Source organism: Perna viridis, chromosome 13 (genome assembly GCF_037379345.1).
Source record: "Perna viridis isolate PV_CMFRI_1.1 ecotype Kerala chromosome 13, ASM3737934v1, whole genome shotgun sequence".
In the NCBI taxonomy this organism is placed as follows: Eukaryota; Metazoa; Mollusca; class Bivalvia; order Mytilida; family Mytilidae; genus Perna; species Perna viridis.
This window is the reverse complement of record NC_142457.1, coordinates 23913499-23934639: the sequence shown is the minus strand read 5'-3', so window position 1 is coordinate 23934639 and position 21141 is coordinate 23913499. Positions and strand designations below refer to the sequence as shown.

At 31.7% G+C, this 21141-nt stretch overlaps 1 protein-coding gene and 1 long non-coding RNA gene across 5 annotated transcripts in view; one reads left to right on the top strand and one right to left on the bottom strand.

Annotated features, from left to right (window-relative positions):
• Positions 1-4880: 4880 nt before the first annotated feature.
• On the bottom strand, positions 4881-16830 carry LOC148600070 (uncharacterized). Of its 2 annotated transcripts, none has more exons than XR_015918093.1 (3): positions 16756-16830; positions 5725-5815; positions 4881-5146 (listed from the first exon to the last, which is right to left on the bottom strand). It is a non-coding gene; the product is annotated as an uncharacterized LOC148600070 (long non-coding RNA). The 2 variants fall into 2 exon arrangements; XR_015918094.1 differs by lacking the exon at positions 16756-16830 and adding an exon at positions 6867-7033.
• Positions 7480-21141, top strand: part of LOC148600066 (uncharacterized) — a 116076-nt gene continuing 102414 nt past the window's right edge. The window contains exons 1-2 of one of the 3 annotated variants that reach the window (XR_015918091.1): positions 7480-7617; positions 14764-16938. Coding sequence is in view for 2 of the 3 variants with exons in the window: in XM_088558979.1 (XP_088415105.1) it covers positions 14768-16438 (1671 nt within the window). In the remaining variant the exon portion in view is untranslated. Of the gene's footprint in view, positions 7618-13031; positions 13231-14763; positions 20522-21141 lie in introns of those variants that run through there. The other 2 variants (XM_088558979.1, XM_088558980.1) reach the window with 2 other exon arrangements.

The following is a 21141-nucleotide window of genomic DNA, read 5'->3' as shown; positions in this document are numbered from 1 at the left end:
ATTTTACCCAAGCAGTTTACAATCGTAATGGGTCTAAAATTTTTAGGGTCATTGCTACCTCCCTTACTCTTATATGTTGGAATAATATTACCAATTAACCAGGTCTATGCCATAGTACCTGTATCAAACATCAGGTTAAATAACTTTTCATAAACATCTATAAATTTCAATGAATTTGTGTGATCCCATTTGCTTAAGTTGTCTGGCCATGTCAGCTCTACATTGCTCTCAAGAGTCTTCTTATATAACGGTATTTCTTAACTGTTCCTTGTTTGCCAGTGATATTGACTTTCTAAATTATCTATAATTTATTCTTGCAAATTTGAAGTCTATATTAAACCAAGGCTTATCATTCATGGTACACCTATGGTTTGCCTTGTTAGAATGCCGAGGTACATGTATATAAGTTCCTAAAGTGTGCTAATGAATACATCACATATCTTTCCTACAAGATCGTTTAAAATATTCGAGTTAATATTTTCTCTTGGTAATTCTAAAATTTGGGTGATTTCATTCAGCTTAGCCTGATCTATATTACACATAAAATAATTTTCTTTATTTTCATTCCATTTCTTAGTTTTCTATGTTTCATGTGACAGATCTAGTACATTTGTAACTTTCACTACCCTGTCTTTCTCACTATTATACATACTCATGGAAATACGCAAAGGACAATGCACATCTGAATATAGTTTCGAAAACTCTAGAACTTTGAAACTAAGAAAACTACTCAAACAATCAACAGAACTGATGTAATAGTCAACAATGCTCGCGTTTTTACATGTAAATTTATCCTGTTGGTCACCATTCACCCTTCCGTTAAGTATAAACATGCTGTTATATTTATAAAAATCAAGTAACTGTGTACCAAATCTGTTTTTGTCTTTATCACTTTTAATCCTATCTCTGGGGATATTAAGCTCGTCTAAAAAAAGCAAGTTATCATCTACGTATTCAACGGATCCTTGTCATCGAATTTGAAATACTCCAATTCATCTGAGGTTCTTGCATTTAAATCCCTAATAAAGAGATATACTTATACCTGTAAGAGAGGGTCAAATATTCATTTTCTATTTGACAAATTGCATCAACGGAAGTATACCTTGTATATTCCGGAGGAATATGCACGATACCAAAAACTGCATCGCTATCTTTTTTTACGAGTTTTGCATTTGGAAGTACAATACAGTTAGGTCATTTCTTAACATTTAGTCTCATTTTGTTAAAAAATAAAGCTGTTTTGATGCAGTCTGCACAGAAATTTCAAGTGTTTTGTCATAAAAAAGTGCATATTTTCTAAATCCTTGGTGTGTGGAGGTTCAAGTCATCTATAAGTAATTTAGTGATTATTCTTTTAAAATCGAGTAGCCATGGAAACATACTGAAAAAAATATTACTGAGTTTTAGTACAAATCAGGGGTGCCTTTCCAAAACTAACAGCCAATTACTATATTTTATAAAATATCAGGCACTTAGACACTACCACAGGATGAAAGCATGCATGGAGTAGGTGGAAAAAAGGTAAAAATAATAAGACCCTTCCCGATTCATTCTCTCACAGTTTTAGTTCCAAAAGTTCGTGCGAAATAAGGTAATTTGAAAATCAGCCATCTAAGGTAGTATAATACAATTAGGTCATTTCTTAACATTTGGTCTCATTTTGTTGAAATAAAGCTCTCTTGAGGCAGTCCACACAGAAATTTCTAGTGTTTTGTCATAAAAAAGTGCATATTTTCTAAATCCTTGGTGTGTGGAGGTTCATTTATAAGTAATTTAGTGATTATTATTATAAAATCCAGTAGCCATGGAAACATACTGAAAAAAGTATTACTGAGTTTTAGTACAAATCAGGGGTGCCTTTCCAAAACTAACAGCCAAATACTATGTTTTATAAAATATCAGGCACTTAGACACTACCACAGGATGAAAGCAGGCATGGAGTAGGTGGAAAAAAGGTAAAAATAATAAGACCCTTCTCGATTCATTCTCTCACAATTTTAGTCCCAAAAATTCATGCGAAATAAGGTATTTTGAGAATCAGCCATCTGATGCTGAGTAGAGAAACTAATACGGCAGGGGGCTGAAACGTTCCGGATACCATTTTTCATTCAGATTACACCTGTTTACCATAACATATATTACATCTGTCTATGTATGAATGCTTATTTAAATTTAAACAATATATCCACCAAATTTCAACGTTTAATTTTAAGTTTTACAAAATTTGACCGGGGTAACTTGGTTTGTGAAACAGTGCACCTTAATGTAACTGTATAGTGCACCTTTAAGGAGAAGAGAACTTTTTAAGTTGTGTATGTCTTGTGATTTTGTAAAAGCTCTATTAATATGGAATTAACAAATACCAGATTTATTGAAATTGAACATAAGATGTTGATTCTAGAGCAAATCTAATGCTTGGTCTGCTCCCCTAGATAGGGGATAATTCTGCCTTGTGTTCTGCTACATGCATTCATATAATGAAAAAGGCTGTATACATGGCAAAAATGAGAAAACACATTAAGACACAGATTTTTTTCACACTGTGGGCACCGAAAAAGTATTTATTTGATGTTTTTATCTCATCGTTGGTTTTCATATCCAAAAAAAAAGTATATGAGGATGAAAGTATAGAAAATCATGGAGTTTTCCCAAAACTTAAGACTGGGTACTAATAGGTTTGTTTTGACTTTCTTTTCTGCATTGCAATACTTATTTGCACAGAAAAAAAGTTTGTTCGGTTATCCATTTTATTTATTATAAGCTAAAGTAGTAAATTTTTTTACTTAAAAGTGGTTAGAATAGCACATATCACAAGAGGATACAAGAATATCTTCTATGACGTCGCATTTGAAATGATGAAAATTCAGAAAATTTGGTTGCTAAGGACATCTTTGCACTAAACAATTAAATTTCTTAACACAAACTACATTTTCTTACTCAGTACACCTTAACCTACACAAGAAATTGTGGTTTCTACGATGAAAATCCTATTTTTTCAGATGTACGGTTCCTTAAAACTTGCCTTAAGGTAGTACAATACAGTTAGGTCATTTCTGAAAATTTGGTCTCATTTTGTTGAAATAAAGCTCTCTTGAGGCAAACCACACAGAAATTTCTAGTGTTTTGTCATATAAAAGTGCATACTTTATAAATCCTTGGCGTGTGGAGTTTCAAGTCATTTATAAGTAATTTAGTGATTATTCTTATAAAATCCAGTAGCCATGGAAACATACTGAAAAAAATATTACTGAGTTTTAGTATAAATCAGGGGTGCCTTTCCAAAACTAACAGCCAAATACTATGTTTTATAAAATATCAGGCACTTAGACACTACCACAGGATGAAAGCATGCATGGAGTAGGTGGAAAAAAGGTAAAAATAATAAGACCCTTCTCGATTCATTCTCTCACAATTTCAGTCCAAAAAGTTCGTGCGAAATAAGGTATTTTGAAAATCAGCCATCTGAAGCTAAGGAGAGAACCTAATGCGGCAGGAGACTGAAACGTTCCGGATACCATTTTTCATTCAAATTACACCTGTTTACCATAACATATATTACATCTGTTCATGTTTAAATGCTTATCTACATTTAATCAACATTTCCATCAAATTTCAACGTTTAATTTTAAGTTTTACAAAATTTGACGGAGGTAATTTGGTGTGTGAAACAGTCCGCCTTAATGTATAGTGCACCCTTATCCTGATGAGAGAACCTAATGCGGCAGGAGACAGAAACGTTCCTGATACCATTCTTCCTTTAAATTACACCTGTTTACCATTACATATATTACATCTGTCTATGTATAAATGCTTAACTACTTTAAACAATATATCCACCAAATTTCAACTTTTAATTTTAAGTTTTACAAAATTAGGCTGGGGTAACTTGTGTGCGAAACAGTGCGCCTTAATGTAACTGTATAGTGCACCCTTTACTCTAAACAATAAAACATATTAACAATCAGTGTCGAAGCATTCTATACAATCTTCATAATTTATCTTATATCCCAAAAATATACCACCAGATTTAACTTTTGCCACTTTTTGTCTATTTTTCATGTAAACAATATATCCTAATGGGAGGTGTCAATCAAATGTATATCGTTGAGCCAATCAAAACTCTCATCATGTGGTCAAAAGTAAACACAATTGTGGCCATGTGCACCTGGCTACAAATTTTCTTTAGTTTCATCATTTCAAATGCGACGTCATAGAAGATATTCTAGTATCTTTTTGTGATATATGCTATTCTAACCTCTTTTAAGTAAATATGTTACTTCTTTAGCTTATAATAAATAAAATGGATAACCAAACAATTTTTTACAGTGAAAATAAGTACTGCAACGCACATAAGAAAGTCAGTTTTCCTTTCCTCTTCCGTCTACACAGGACTTGATTTTTTATTTTTTTTTATGTTTCGAGAAAAGCAGAGGAGCTTACCCTAACTGTGCACCAGGTCCATGCTCAAAGTTTTTAGTGGAGTCCGAGTTGCTCATTTGCTTTTGTTACTCTGTTAACCCGTAGCAGGATATTCTGACTTTACTCAGAATTCCGAGCTTTAAGTTTGGAATTCCGAATATATTATTCGAAAATCTGTACTTAATTTCGGAAATAGTTTGGAAAGTGACGACTTAGGCATTTTTTCACTCAGAAAATGTTTGGAAATATGGACCGAATTTTTTTTACTCGGGAAATGTTCGGAAAGTAGGGACTTGGAATTTTTTCAACCGGAAAATATTCGGAAAGTAGGAACTTAGAATTTTTTCCCACGGAAAACATTCGGAGAGTTGGACTTAAGAATTTTTTTTCCAATTTAAGTATAATAGAAAAGCTGGATTTAGATTGTTTGCTCTTAAATGGTTTAAACAAGACTCCATACATCAAATTGTACAGTATAATTTGTAAAGTTTATTGCAATAGAAACATAGCATGTATAATGGTTTGAAAAAAAATTCTACATTTACGCGCAAGGGTCTGAACTAGTACAATTTCAAAAGTTCTCAATCAAAGCACTATACTAGAGTACACGTATCTGCATTTGTGTTTTAGATCACAGTATCAAGCTTAAAACACATGGAGTAGCATCCACATTATACAAGGACATTAATCTGGTTTCAATTCTTCTGACAAACTGTAAACGACTCATCTGAAATCAAAAGTTAGAATAGATATACAATGTACCCTTGTTTCGGTCCTGATTGCTCAGTGATACATGAATGATAATGTACAAGTACATAGGTAGTATTATAAAAATCATTTTAAGTTTAATATTTTGACTGATTACATAAAGTTATTTTTCATCTTTTTTTTCTACATGTGTATGACAGTGACATCACAAACTTATTATTAAATGCTAAGTTATTGTATTTGAAGTTACAAGGATGTAATGCTCTTTTAGTTTACAAAACCTCAAAACCTGTTGTGTGCATCACATAATTGAGGATATTACTGCACAGACAGCCATTCCTGAATTACTACCATTTTATTTAAATTTGCACACTTTAACTTGAGGGTAATTAAAGAAATATTCAATATTGTATACCCATCACAATCCAGAATTTACATGAGAAAATGTCAACATCTTTCTTTAGAATGCATGAAATATATACCACACATATGTATGTTACCACTTCCATAATTAGTTAACCTGTTTTGATAATGACCAGTATTATTTAAGTAATCTAATTAATTTTGCAGACTGGACAATAACAGTCTGCAACTCACCATTGATTATCTTTGTTGGTACAATTATATTCTCAAAACCTCCATGTTTACAATTGAAAAATTCACCATTTCTGTATACTGCAACCCATACCTTAAAAAGAATGAATGTATGAAATTAAATTGTTGGGTTTCACTATGTAATGAAGTACAGAGAAACTGCCATTCAGTATTTGACTGTCGTGGAGAATTAGTCGAGGAATTTACGTTACTTAAATTACAAACCACCAATTTAATATTTGTGAAGCCAAAATACATTTGTCCATAATAATCATTAGCGAGCGCCGCAAGCTCTATGGTTATTACATGTACTTTCTAAATTTCCCTTAAGATTTCCCAATACACTAACAAAAAACAGTCATGTCCCGGAAGTAACAAAAAGTGACTGTCCTTACGGAGAAAATACGTCATTTCCTTCAATCAAACAAATAAGACAATATGGGTTAAGATTGCGTTTCAGTAGAAATAAATTCATCTTTTCTGATAGTTTTCAAGGCTTTTTCTAATTTGTTTTAATTATTTAAAGAAGTGAATGCTATGTTTATAAAAACTTCGGGAAACACATGGATTTACGTACGCTGTTCCGCTGTTGTTGTTGTCAAGAACCTAACCCGCCTCGGAAAAAATATAACTCTGATTATATTATCAAAAACGCAGCATAGCTTTTCTAAGATAGGAAACGCAATAATTTTCTTGTTTGGAATTTGCAGCTGTCATCTGAACTTTGTTTATGTCAAATGTAAAATATTCCAACCTTCCGTGGAGAACTGTAATACTTCCGGTATCTGTACAGATTGAAACTAAAATTGATGTTGCTAGAGATGCCCTTAAGGGATAAAAAATGTTAAGTATTGCAAAGTGCTGTAAAGTTATTGACCATTTTGAGAGTGAGAGGAAAGGGGGTATGGGGTTGGATTTTTTTGGGGGGGATGTTCAAGTTATTCATTTATTGAAAAAAAAATATATAAACAAGACAGTTTTTTTAAATAGAAACATTGATTTTGCTTGCTGCTTAAATGTTAATAAAAATACTGAACTTGCCAAACAAAAATTTTCATCCGGGTCCGCTTCAAGCATCATGGTAATATTGTCGTTGTATATTTCTCTTCTTGGTATATAACTTCGCTTCTTCGACAGATACCTACCAAGATATCATTGTTTTCTCGTCGCACATCGATTTCAAGCATTCCGCCGTTGATCGTATTTACATACGGGCATTTTCGAGATACGACGAAAATCGTAAATTTAAAATGAAACTGAATTAAAATAGTTTGAAAAGAGGATTTCTTTAAATGATTTAATTAAAAAACGTAATTTTAAGCAATTATTTCTCAAGTGTTTAATATTGTGTTTCTGTAGAAATAATATTATATTAGCTTAGTATGATGTATTTTGTTCAGATAAATTATCTTTCAGCAAATTATTTGTTGATGGGAAGTAGAACTAACCATGTAAATAACGATCTGACAGGCGTTCGACATTCGTGATTGCGCATGCGTAATTATGTATTGAAATTAAACATGTGGACATGTGGTTTACAAAGCTGACAAAAACAAGCCGCCATGATACATGTATAATGCACACACTTCTATCATTTGAACTAGAAAAAAAACCGAGAAATAATTGATGATAAAAGTCGACATGTTTGTTTATAAAACAGCATTCTGACCTTTGAAATGTCGACAAGACGAGTTTTAACCAATTATTCTGGCTTATTTTGAAAAAAAAACTAGGAATCGGTTGTACCCTATGAGCTTCCATAACTAATCGTGTGTAATGTGTGGTTATACCGGGAAGTAAAAAGATAACATTCCATACTAAACCAACAGGGCGTTTTCCTGGCTAACGTTCAAATAAGTTAACTTCGTGCTAATTGGGAATACTGACCAGTAAAGAGTAAGATTTACTTTTCCATTCAGCATTTACTTCAGTTCATTGTACCATCTTCTTATATTGTCCGTACTTTATTATTTCATAATTGTTGATAAATATGTCAAGGGTCAAACTTTAAGACTAAGACTAGTTTGTTTTTGTTTTTGTTTTTGTTTTTGTTTTTTTTTTTTGAAATATCAAAACAGAATGAGGTCTGCCACAAACAATGTACACACGTTAAATCCATATATATCAAGTATTAATACATGTATATTCAAGTACCAATCCACGTAGAATTCAGGCACTGCCAATGGTAGAGGTGATTCATGGTGTAGAATCAAAGTACTCATGTACTAAATCAATTTATATCGATCGTTTTAGCGCCTCAAATATTTGCCGTATTGCAAAAATTTGGAATAAAAGGAAAGTACGGGAATCGAATTCAAACGTATCTTAACATAAGGTTATTGTTATAAATGGTAAATATTAAACTCACCGTTTAATTTTTCTTAAATTAACCATTCTGATTATGAAGGACATTTAAAAACACGCACACCAAAATGCATTATAATGCATCATAGTAGCGTGCCAGTTTGCCTAATGTTCAGGTTCGATATCGGTTTACATGGAATACTCCGATATAGCCCATAATTGAACTATAAACTACTAGTTGACCATTCCCAGTTTCTAAATTTTCAGGACGAAATACAGTTTATCGACCCCCAGGTCGAAACTGTCTGCTAAAAAATTCAAATGTAAGGAGGTAGATATAGGGTAAAGGATATAACTCTTACAAATCATCATAACGTTTGTATTCTGCATTTGACATCAATCTCATGTAAGCATCAAGTAACTTGGACTGATTTCATTACGTTTCAAAAGAAAGCGTTATATGCTCTGGTGAAATCGAATATGATGCAACCATATCACTGATTGAAGAGGCGTCCCTTACCCCAGCTCTAACTCCTTAAGCGACAAATCATTGAAATAAATCATATTCTTAGAAACGTGTTACACTCAACTATCTTCATTTCTCAGTTGATAAGGTTAACAGCTGCTACAAGTTGTTTCATAGACACCTATGTGTAATGTGAAAGCGCTTAGTTTCTGGGCACCTAATCCAGAGACATGTACAATAACATAAACGATAAAACGATTAAAATACTATCACATGGGCTTGCTCCCACTCCCAAATATGCAGTCCGAATAGTATATAACAAGAAAACGGGGATACCAGATTTTGGGGTAACTCGATTCAACTCAACCCCACCTCCCCCCGAATAAAATCAAATATAATTATTACTTATTACTGCCCTGCAAACAACCTAATAAATAAACACAGGTATCACCACCAATAGATAGATAGAGTCGGGCTGCATATTTGATAGTAGGAGCAAGCCCCTGTGATATAATTCCACCAATCATGGCCAAAATAGCAAAATATAATGATTAATATTGCAAAAAGCAATAATACCAGACCAAAAAATGGCACAATTCCCAAGAAATGCATTATCGAAATTCCTATGCCATCGTCTATGCAAAGTTTCATTTTTATTTGCCATCTCGTAGCTTCCGTTGTCATGAGGCGGTAATCGTAATAAAAATATATTTATGATACAGTTGATGATACGTCAGGATGGTTTCGGGGGTTATGCTACCTTTTTGTAACAAAAATGGGCAAACAATGAGCGGAAAATAAAAGCATGACATCCCTTTCTTTATAATGTTTCTTGACTGGAACCACTGCCTCAAGCCCTGCATAAGACAGTTTTCCCAATTAGTACTCGGCATTCCTTTTATCATTCCTTTTCTATGATTGAAGACTATTTACAATCTCGCTGGGTTTTCATTTCTAGTTAAACATCAAATGGTTTATTATGCATTTAAAAATGAATAGGTAACTTGAATATACTCGTATGTAGTTCCTTTTTTACCTTTAAATGTGACTATTGTTAACTTATTTATTATTGTTATGTATGTTTAACTGAGCCACTTCACAACGTATAACATTTTCAAATAGTTTGTCCTTCCTACCCAAAACATAATTAATTGTTTTAACGGAGCGTCAGCGACCTATATACATGTATGTGGAATGTAAGACTAGAACTATGAATGGCTAAAATATTCTGACGGAAGTAGACGATTGCACAAGTGCTCCGTCCATCATTGGCATAGACTAAAATCCTATTAATTATAATGATTATTGGGACAATTTCATTATAATTCAATTTCTATATTTAAATAATGGATCTGGTTTGATTGGTTTTGTTATATTTCATTTCTTTCGATTTCGTTCTTCGTTTCGTTTGATGTTATATTGAGTTCGTTTCGGACTTTACATGTACTTCTGATACTCTGTATTATGATTGAACTGATTGAACCAGGAAGCTTTAACACAAACTGCAACAAGTAGCTATCTTACCGTGACTCAATGTCACATTGTTTGGAAAACTAATGTATTTTCCTGCGTTTCGCTTGTATAGCGGGAAAATATTGGATTGTCAATTCGAGGTTAATCACATGATATGTGGCCTGACCAATGGTAATTGGTTTTCAGGTGAGTCTGTGTTGTCATTCACTAGCCACCTTTCGCAGTGACAAGTTCAAATATGGACGCCAACATCGATAAAAAAATTCGAATTGAAGTCGCCAGTGCATTGACAGTCGCCCAGAACAACATGATGTCTGAAATAAGATCACTTTTTTTTCTACTGAAATGCGTAAGATAAATGCACAGCAGAAAGATATCGCCAACACTCAGAATCTGCTTAAAGGACACGGTTAGTGATGCAGTCGCCGCCGCCGATATTCAGGATGGGTCATGGATGCACAGTTTATCTGACAAGATGACTTCTTACATTGTGTCTTCCAGGAGTGACAATATTATCAAATCTTATTTCAATTGTTTTAAAAAATGGGAAGGGTTTATTAAAAAAACAGGGGTTTTCAGCATTACCGGCCCAGCCCATACATGTCGCATTATATATCACATATTTATTAGAGTTCGGTTCCACCTGTAATACCATAAACTCCGTCGTTTACAGTTTGAAATGGGTTCGTCAAATTAATAACTTACCCGATCCCACGTTAAATTCTTTCATTGTATCTCTTCAAAAGTCGGCAAAGAGAATCGCATGTCCTCAAAAACAGAAGAAAGATCCCGTAAATACGGATTTATTGATAAAACTTTGTGGAAATTTAAGGATTCAGAAGATTTATTGGTCATTAGGGATCTAACCATGATTCTTTTGAGTTACGCTGGGTTCCTCAGATATGATGAAATAAGTTCTTTACTTTGCAGAGATGTTAAGGTTTTTGATGATTACTTAGTCATTTATATAAACAAATCTAAAACTGATCAATACAGTAATGGTAATGAGGTTGTCATTGCGAAAGGTTCAACGGTGGCTTCCGCTTTAAATATGTTTAATAGGTATGTTAAATGCTCGGACATAAATTTGTTTTCTGATGGTCATCTGTTCAGGCCCATATTTAGGAGCAAGTCCGTATGCAAATTGATTTACAAAACAAGAAACTTAGTTATACAGCTGCACGTCACAGTATTCTAAACAGGTTGAGGATGATTGAAAATAGTTTGAATTTAGGTTTACATTCCATGCGCTCAGGTGGTGCTACAGCAGTTGCTACTTCCAATGTAAATGATAGGTGTTGGAAGAGGCATGGAAGGTGCAGGTCAGATACAAGCAAAGATGGGTACATTGCCGATTCATAAGAGAATCGATTAGAAGTCACACAAAAAAACTAGGTTTATAGACGCTCTACTTTTTCTTCGGCTCCCCCTATCTTTGTAAGTCTATCTTGTACGGTTGGCTGGTCGGCAAATTAATATTGTCTTAATTTGTGTTTTTAGCCCATTTATATATACGAATATGACTTTACACTTGGAGTGTTAAGGAGGTATTGCTTTGCTGAAGGCAAATAAAGGTATTGCTTTACTGAAGGCAAATAAAGGTATTGCTTTACATAATTTACATGTAAAGATACGGATTTAATTTTGCTTTACATTTACATGTAAAGGAATGGATTTTGATGCTGCTTTACATTTGCATGTAAAGTTTTGGATTGGAGTACAGAGAATACTAACAAAATGTTTCCTATAGAAATTTATAGTTAATTAGTGACAAGACGTGTCAAGTGGGGACAAGAAAGGTCAAGAATTCGAGAAATTCAAGCGACAATATTTTTTTTTTCATTTATAGGCAAAATAAAGTGACATAGGGAAAAAAATGAGATAATTATTGAAAAATGAGTTAATTATTTTTAGGAAAATTTAGAAAAAAACGGAAGTCAATTGATACAAATTTAAAATTAAAAAAAAACATATTTTCTCAATTTGACCAATGAACAGTTAGAACAAATTAGATACTACAATTCATAAATAAACTATATCTCTATACATATTAGATTTGATTTGATGTGTTTTCAAATTGATAAAAGTATGGAAACATGTTTTATGTGAAATAACAAAAAGGAAATTATTTGGAAACAATATTCAGTGGTATGATTAAAAGAAAAGCTGTTTTTTTTTTTTTATTCTTTAATGGAAGAAAAAGATAGCAACATGCATTGTTATAGAAGAACTTAGTTCAAAATATATTATAAAATAGGTTATTATCTAGAGAGATATGAAAACTTGAAAATACCAAGATTAGCAATATGCCTTATTCTAAAAAAAAAATGTATGATCGGAGCTGAGAGGTCGAGGGCATGGCATTTTGATGACATATTTTGAAGTCAGATTTCACGGCCTATTGGAATATCAATGGATCAACAGCAGAATATTTTTGTGTGATCATAACAAACATAATTTATTACTAATTTCAAGACAACAAACTTAGTTAATATTAAGGTAGCATTTATAATGCAAATTTTTTTTTAGCATTTTTTTATTTACTTTTCTGGGGTGAGGGTTTTACAGTATTTCTAGTTGATCATATAAATTCATTAAAACATAAGGACAAGTTAAAAGGGCAACGGGCATATCATGCGCTTAAAAGCGCAGTTGTTTATATATTTTCTTTAATGAAAAAAAAAATATGGCAAAAGCATTGTTATAGAAGAAATTAGCTCAAAATATATGATAAAATGGGTTATTATTTAGAGAGATATGAAAACTGCAAAAATAATACCAAGTTCAGCAATATGCCTTATTCTAAAAAATGAGAGAATTGAATCTTTATAACATATTTTGAAGTCAGTTTTCCTGTAACTTTATTGATTTATCTCTTTCTTTTTTATTATTTTTCTTTAATGAAAACAAACTTCCTGAGGCTACTATCATTTTGGAAATATTTCAAAACAATCTTTTATCTTCACATTTTTACCTGAAAAATGTTCTTTTCCTGGTTTTTAAAAACAATATTTTCTTATTCTTTTTTTTTTTTTTTTTTTTGCTTTAAATCAAACACATAAATAAACAATTGTAATTCTCTGTTTAAATGAAAACAAAATTTTCTTTGCGCTATTCGACTTGTTGTTTCTTGTCGCTTTTTGTCACTTCTTGTCGTCAATTAGTGAGACCCGCAGACATACGTCATCATTGAAACAGAAACTCCGCGTCTGTCTGAAAGGCGCAGGAACACCGCTAATTTAAAGCCCTGACTGTGTTGCATGTCTGTAAGTCATACAAACATATTGTCCCTCAATAACTGTGTGGATTTTCAAACTTGATATATACGGTTGTGCAAAATTAAGACATGACAGTAACCTTTTGAGATTCGGTGCAGGAGATATATTTTTGTTTTGACCACCACCGATCCCGAAAGGGATTAGACATGCTAGTACTTAAATTTGAGATTCCTGAGAGGTTTAACCTTACTCCTACTACGTAAGAAGTTTGAATTCCGTTCCCCCATACCCCAACTCGTAGGATGGCACCAAGTCAGAAAATAGCTTGCCAGATGGACTCTAGCATTGCTGGAGTAGGTTTAACCTGTGTAATTACAACTTTGGATTTTTTTAACGGAAAACAAGGGCTTAATATACATAAACGCACAGACGTTTGAACATTAGTGACAAATAGCAAGAAAAGAGTCAAATATTGCTATTTGTGGCTACAATTAAAACGACTGATGTACGTATCTGCAAAGTCAGGTCAAGAGGCTTAGTATTTTGACTACTCCGCTCCATGAGGGTTAACCCACAGTATGAATAGTAATCAAGGAAACCAAGGTTCTAGCAGAAATCAAATGAAAGTAATACAGTGATAAAGACAATACATGGAAAACACATACCAAAAAAAAAAAGAACATGAAGTACATGTAAATAAAATAATACAAAGTAGGTTAAGTGTCCTCTGCTTTTCTAGAGACACCCGCCGAGTTGCTCATAAAAAGTCCAGGGTAGTTGAAAGATGAAAGGTTTATATAAACTCATTCTAAAGTCGATAAAAAAAAATTGGTAATAAGCTGAATCCACCGCCGTCAAAAGAAAAAAATATCCCCAGTGCCAAATCACAAAATAATAGTTAAAGCTACGTTTCACAGCACAGCTATATGTAACTGATTTTAACCGGTATGAAAGGTCTAAACTCATTCAAAAGTCAATAAAAAATACATTTTGTAACAAGCTTTATCTGTTTTTGGATTCGACGCTGGAGAAAATTTTTTGCTTTGACCACCACCGTCAAAACAAAAAAATAAAACCAATGCCAAATCCCAAAAATACTAAGCAATATATAATTGATTTTAAGAGAATTGTCTGTACGTAGCTGATTTTAACCCAAGTTCCATGTAATCACAACTTTGGATTAGTTTTTGTAAAGAAAAACAGGGGCTTGATATACATGTACTTAACCAAGGTAATATCTAGAGCTTTAGTATTTTGTATTTTGACCACCAGTATGGGGTTTAACAATATATGATGATGTAACTCCTCCCTTTACACTACGCTCCGTGAGGGTTAACAAACTGTATGAAAGGTCTGAACTCATTCAAAAGTCGATAAAAAAAATATAACCAAGGTAATATCTAGAGCTTCATCCGTTTTTGGATTCGGTGCTGGAGATATATTCTTTTTGTTTTGACCATCACAGTCAAAACATAAAAAATATAACCAATGCCAAATCCAAAAATGGATTATATTAAGCTATATTTAACTGATTTTAAGAAGTAGGAATTTAAATCCTATAGTTCTCTATTTATATTACAGAAAAATGGCATCTGAAAGCTGCAGCATCTGTCTGTTACTAGAAAGGACCAGCACTCCTGAAGTATGGTGTCCACAATGTGAGGAATCCCTCTGTTCAACATGTAGTGAGCAACACAGAGTAGGCAAAGCAACAAGGGACCACAGCACCATACCTTATGAAGATTACCTAAAATTACCATCTTTTATCCACAAAATTCAACTCGACTGTGAAGAACACAAACAAAAATATCAATATTACTGTAGGTCTCACGATTGTGTTGTCTGTTATATGTGTTTCTTGCAATCTCATAAAAAATGTGAAGACACTCTACCTATAGACGATGTGATCAAAAACGTAAAATCTTCAGCCATGTTCGAAAATGTTTGGATATCATTAAAAATTACTCATCAAACGTTTTTGACAGCGATCACTGAAAAAGAAGAAAATGTGAAAATACTGAAAGCTAAGAAGGAAGAATTATCAACAAATGTAAAAAAAAGAACACAAAGACTTATTGATCAAATTAAGAAACTAGAAAACAAAACACTATCAGCGTTAGAGTCAGTTGTAAATGAAAATGTAAATGAAATCAAAGCCACCACAAAAATCCTGGAATCAAATAAAAGAAAACTTGGTGAATTATTGGGACAAGAGGAACTCATTAAGAAACATGCATCAAATTTCCAAGCATTTATTGCAACAAAACAAATGGAGAGAAAAGTTCAAGAATCAGAAGAAATCTTACAAAAAATATCTGAAAAAGGAGCCATGGATAATACAGACATAGAAATGAATGAAAACATCACAGCAGACGACACAATTTTTGGAATTAAAACTCTGTGTGACATTAAAGTATCAAGAGAAAAAAATGCAACCTCCATAGACATAAACAAACCAAACATGGGTCAGGCAGAGGTGAATACAAGATTCCCCAGACAACTGACACTTAAACAACAGTTTACAGCACGTCAAGGTGAGTGTCGTGGTTGTTGTATGCTGCCTAATGGACTCCTGGTGTTGACTGATAGGTCCAATGGTGTAGTAAACATACTACACAGTAATGGTCAACACAAATCATCAGTCAGATTTAATGGAGGATGGGATGTAACAGTCATCAATGAGAACCATGTTGCTGTTTCTAATCCTCGCCATAAAACAATCTCCATCATAGATGTAGACAGGAGTAAAATCATTAAAACACTTCAGATAAAGAGTCTAGTCACTGGAATTACACATAGTGATGGACATTTATACTTCTGTGTACCTCAGGTAGGAATCCGAAAAATTAATATAGATACAGAAAAAATAGACAAACTCCATGATGACCAGACTGTTGATTATCATTCATATATAGACACAGATGGCAACAGAATATGTTATACCTGTCCTAGATACAACAACGACACAGTTACTGTCTTAGATTCTGACCTCAGAGTTATCTTCACATTCAAGGATCACAATACAATGCCATGGCCTTGTGGAATATCAATGGATGAACAGCAGAATATTTTTGTGTGTAATTTTGACAAAGATAATTTATTACTAATTTCAAGGGATGGAGATAAACATGAAGTTGTAGTTGAAGGTGGAGATGATGGGTTGAGTGGCCCTCGGTTTGTACATTATGATAAAGTGACCCATCATCTCACTGTTGTTGATTGCAATAAGGTGGTCAGGATATTTACTGTATATTGACTTTTGATGGAGAACCAACACTGAGATAAACAAATTATTGAGATTAATTCAATTTCAAGGTAAGAAAACATTTCCACCTTTTTCTTAATTGTCAGACATAAATAAACATGTGATAATTAACTTGATTAAAAGAAAAGAAACATGATTTAATTTTTGGACTTTATTTTTTATATGTATACTCGAATTCACCTCAGCCTGTTTGCAGGTTTTTTTTTTTTATTATCTTTTAAATTACTCATAAGTTCTTTTTAAAAAATTGCCATTTTATTCATGTCGTTCTGTACTACAACTTTCATACAAATATTTTTCGTTCTTACCTCCGAGATCGAAATATTTCCATTTTTATTTTTATGAGAATTTTGCATTGAGCGTATTGTTTGTCCGCCATCTTGTTTCTATGGGTATTTTGAAATGTTCCCTATTATCTCACAATTGAAGAGCTGAAATACCATGATTTCCGGCCACATGTCTGGTTCCCTGCCAATTGAATACGATATGTGGTAAGTTATATATTAGGTACCAGTTGTAACATTTTCATTCGAAACCGGGTTTTTCTTTCATTAAATGTAAATAGCAGAAATATGATATAAGATCATTTAAAAAAATAAAAATTGGCTGAGGTGAATTCGAGTATATAAGGTTTGTTTTTCTAAAGTAATTTTAATCATATCAGACATTTCCACCTTTTTTTTAATTGTCAGACATAAATAAACATACATTTGTTCATATGATAATTAACTTGATTAAAAGAAAAGAAACATGATTTAATTTGTGGACTTAATTTTCAAAAATCTTAACAATATTTGACAGAACTTTCTACTTTTATATTGGCATAAGATTACAAAAATATGATAATTATTAACTTATTAAAAAATCTTTGAAATAGTACAGAAATTTCATATTGCGTACAGTGTAAAATAAATTTAATTTATATTTTTTTATCAATCAGTGTTGGTCTTCATCAAGATTGTCAAATACATGTACATGTATCTACATGTAGATGTGTCATCATTGAAAATAATTTTTGCCTTTTGTTGTATATATTTGCATTTTCATGTTTCTAAATAAATGAAATTTTCTCGTTTGAAAACTGAAAATAATTAAAATTATATATTTTAATACTAGTATTACTTTGTGTAAATATCTTGCACCATTACAAGTTCCAACATCAAAATATGAATGTGGTAAAAATTAAGTACATGTACATGTACTGTATTAGTGATTTATTCATACCCAGTATTTAGATGTAGGCCTTTAAAAATAACTTTCTTTAAAACAATAATTAAAAAAGTACAGTCATGTAATGTACATGTAGCATTTTTTTAGTCATGGTTAGAATTAATTTAATAGAATTTTTTTTGGCAACATGTGATATCCTTATAAGTCTTCATTGCTTCAACTAAAATGAACATATTTTTTTTAAATGGTTGATTTATTTCAGAACTTTTATTGTTTTTTTCTTTTTGGAAATATCAATTACATGTATATTATTGAAAGATACTACTAAGGACATTAAATTACCCACAACAGTGATTACATGTACTTGCAACTTCAATAATTAAAAGAAATACATGTATCTCCAATTTATTGATTCACATGTAGGTACATGTACATCTACATGTATAAATGTTGATTTTTAAGTCAGTTGTTGTAAATATATATGTACATGTATGTGTATTTGATTTTATATATTTAGCACTAACAGGGGCGGATGGAGAAATTATGAAAAATGGGAGGGGTGCCAGGTTATTATCTGCTCATTAAGGTCCATAGATTACAAAAATTAATAATTATTTTGTGTGTGTGTGGGGGGGGGGGGCGAGTTACACCTTGAACCCCTGGATCCGCCACTGTAATTATGTTAACACCTATACCTGTATTTTATAATTAGTTCAAATCTAATGAATGATTCATGTGAGGAACAATGCCAGTTCATATGTTTATGACTATACTCAGTATGTTATTTATGTGACGCTGAGTATAATAAGATTATAACATGTATATGTACTTTGAATGGTGCATTCAGAATGATTTGGTGTTTTTTTTTCTCTTGATGGACTAAGACAATATTAATTTATTAAACAAATTCAGATTTAAAGATAAATAAAACATGTTTAATCTATAATGATTTAATTTATCAGAAATCTTTATAACAATATCAGAAATAATCTTTTTTTTTCTAAGAAATGTTTTTCAGAAACATGTTTTAATTTATGGACTTAATTATCTTTAATAACTTTTTACTTTTTTATTTACATAAATGTAATACATTTTGCAATTAACTTAATTAAAAATCTTTAAAAGAAATAATACAAAATTAGTTTATATAGTAAAATGATTGATTTTTTTTGGAAATTATTTCATATTTCTTTATTCTTTATGTCTTGGTCTTCATCAAGTTTTTCAAATACATGTATCTAGATGTGTCATCAGTGAAAATCTGTTCTCTTCGTTGTTGTTGTACATGTATATAGTTGTATTTATCATTTTCATGTTTCTATCTTTGATTTAGTCATACTCAAATGATTTAAGAAATATTTATTTGTTATTTGTCATGAATATCATATATACATGTACATGTATATTCTTTGAAAAGACTCTTTAAAACAATGAACATTTTAGGCACTGTAAACAAATAGTTATAACTTATTGTAGTTATAAATATTATGAATAGATGTACATGTATGTATCCTTTTACTGACTATTTATAAAAACAATACTTTCAAAAAATTAAAATGAAACTGTAAAAGAAGTAGTTATGTAAAAACATGTACTGTACTTTATTTGTATTTTTATCCAGGATTTGAATTTTTTTACAAGACATTTCACCTTCAACTTTGGCAACTTGTGATATCCTTGTACATGTAAGTCAAATTTAGCTTGTTTTTTTTTTTAAATTTAAATACATTTCTTCATGCACTTTACATTTATAAATCCTTCTGAAGTTACATGTATATTCATTTGTTTTTCTTGAAATTTTAAATATTTTTAACTTTAAGTAAATAAACTGGAAATTATTTTCACTAATTATAAATACATGGAGATTTCTTCAATACTTACCATGTGTACAGTACATCATCTACGTTTAAATGTAATTTTTATCAGTATATAAATGTACATGGCATGAGTAGAATGCACATTTATTTATTTACAATATTTGTTTATTTTTCATTTTTATTTTTTTTGTAAATATATATGTTTCGTTTTCGTGTGTATGTACAATGTACTACAGAGTTGGATTGAGAAACTTTTAAAAAGGGGAGTCCCCCAAGGGCACTCAGGTCATTATTTGCTCATTGGATATTTTGAATGAAGATACATGTAACACAAATTTTCCACCACCCCATGAACCCCCTGGATACCCACTGTAAATATGTTTACATCAATTATTTATAATTCAATTCCACCAAAGTCTGACAATTTAATAGGAAATCTCATGTGACTTGTTAACAAGGCTTTTTCCTGAGATGGATAAACCCAGTTTTTATTTTAGAACTAATGAGGCCTAGCCATATGGAATTACATGTTCATGTACATTAAACAGTAGAATGATTTGGAATTTATTTTCTGATACACTAGGAACAATATTCGTGTATCTACATGTAGATGGCCAAGGCATGGTGGAAGTTGGTTTTAAACACTTAGTGAATTCGGATTTTCCGATAATGGGTGAATCCAACATATTTTATCATGATCAATATGGATATTAATGACAAACCTAATATTTAATGTCCATCAAAAATGTGACACATTCCAATAGAGTCTGTGGAATATGTATTCATCTTCAGGATGCAGTCAACATGGACTATTTAAAGATTGCGTATAGTTCAAGCGACTTTGCCAATTCACAGAGTCTTTAATTATGTACTCTGCCAATATGGATTATCGCATGAAAGGCAGACTATTTGGATTCTTTTTTAAAGATGGAATTATTTTCTCTAGTGAGAACTTTCGTTTATGTAGAACTAAGCTATCAAAGGTTTTTCATGTATTATACATTGTGTCTTGATTATTTGTTTGAACTTGCACTTCAGCATGTTGAAGAGTGAAGTTAATAACACTTATAAAATACATGTACATGTAGTGTTCATTTGTAATTATTCATTCAGTTGTAGAGATTTCCAAATTTAAAAACATTATGGGTAATTGGCTAAATTGGAAAAAATTGTTATCAGGCAAAAAAAAAATTACATGTCAATATTACTTGTTTTTTATTTTAACACCATACCACAGTGCACTTGAAAAGCATATAATTTTGGTAAGGCGAGTTATAATCTCAATGAAATGCGCACAAAATGAACATTTCAAGGGCAGCTAATTCTGTCAAAAATTTATTTTTTCTTACTTTCTCTTAAAAAATTATTCTGAACAAATCTATTGATGTAGAGATCAAAGTATAATCTTTTCAAATAAAGAAAGTATCCTTGAGTAAAATTATTCTGTCATATTTGTGGGTTATGGACATGCATATTTCCTGATTTAAAACTTGCACTTAATTATTTAGTATCAACAGAGATCCAGTCCAATGATATTAATTCTAAAGTACATTGTATTACAGTGTACAGGTAGTTCTAAGGGAGATAATCCATTTTGCTTCCATGTCAATGCTGTCCATCATTCATCAGTAGTAAAATTTTGTTTCTGTGAACAAACAAGAGTTTGAATCATCAAGATTTTTTTCATAGTGGGGACTTTCATTGTTT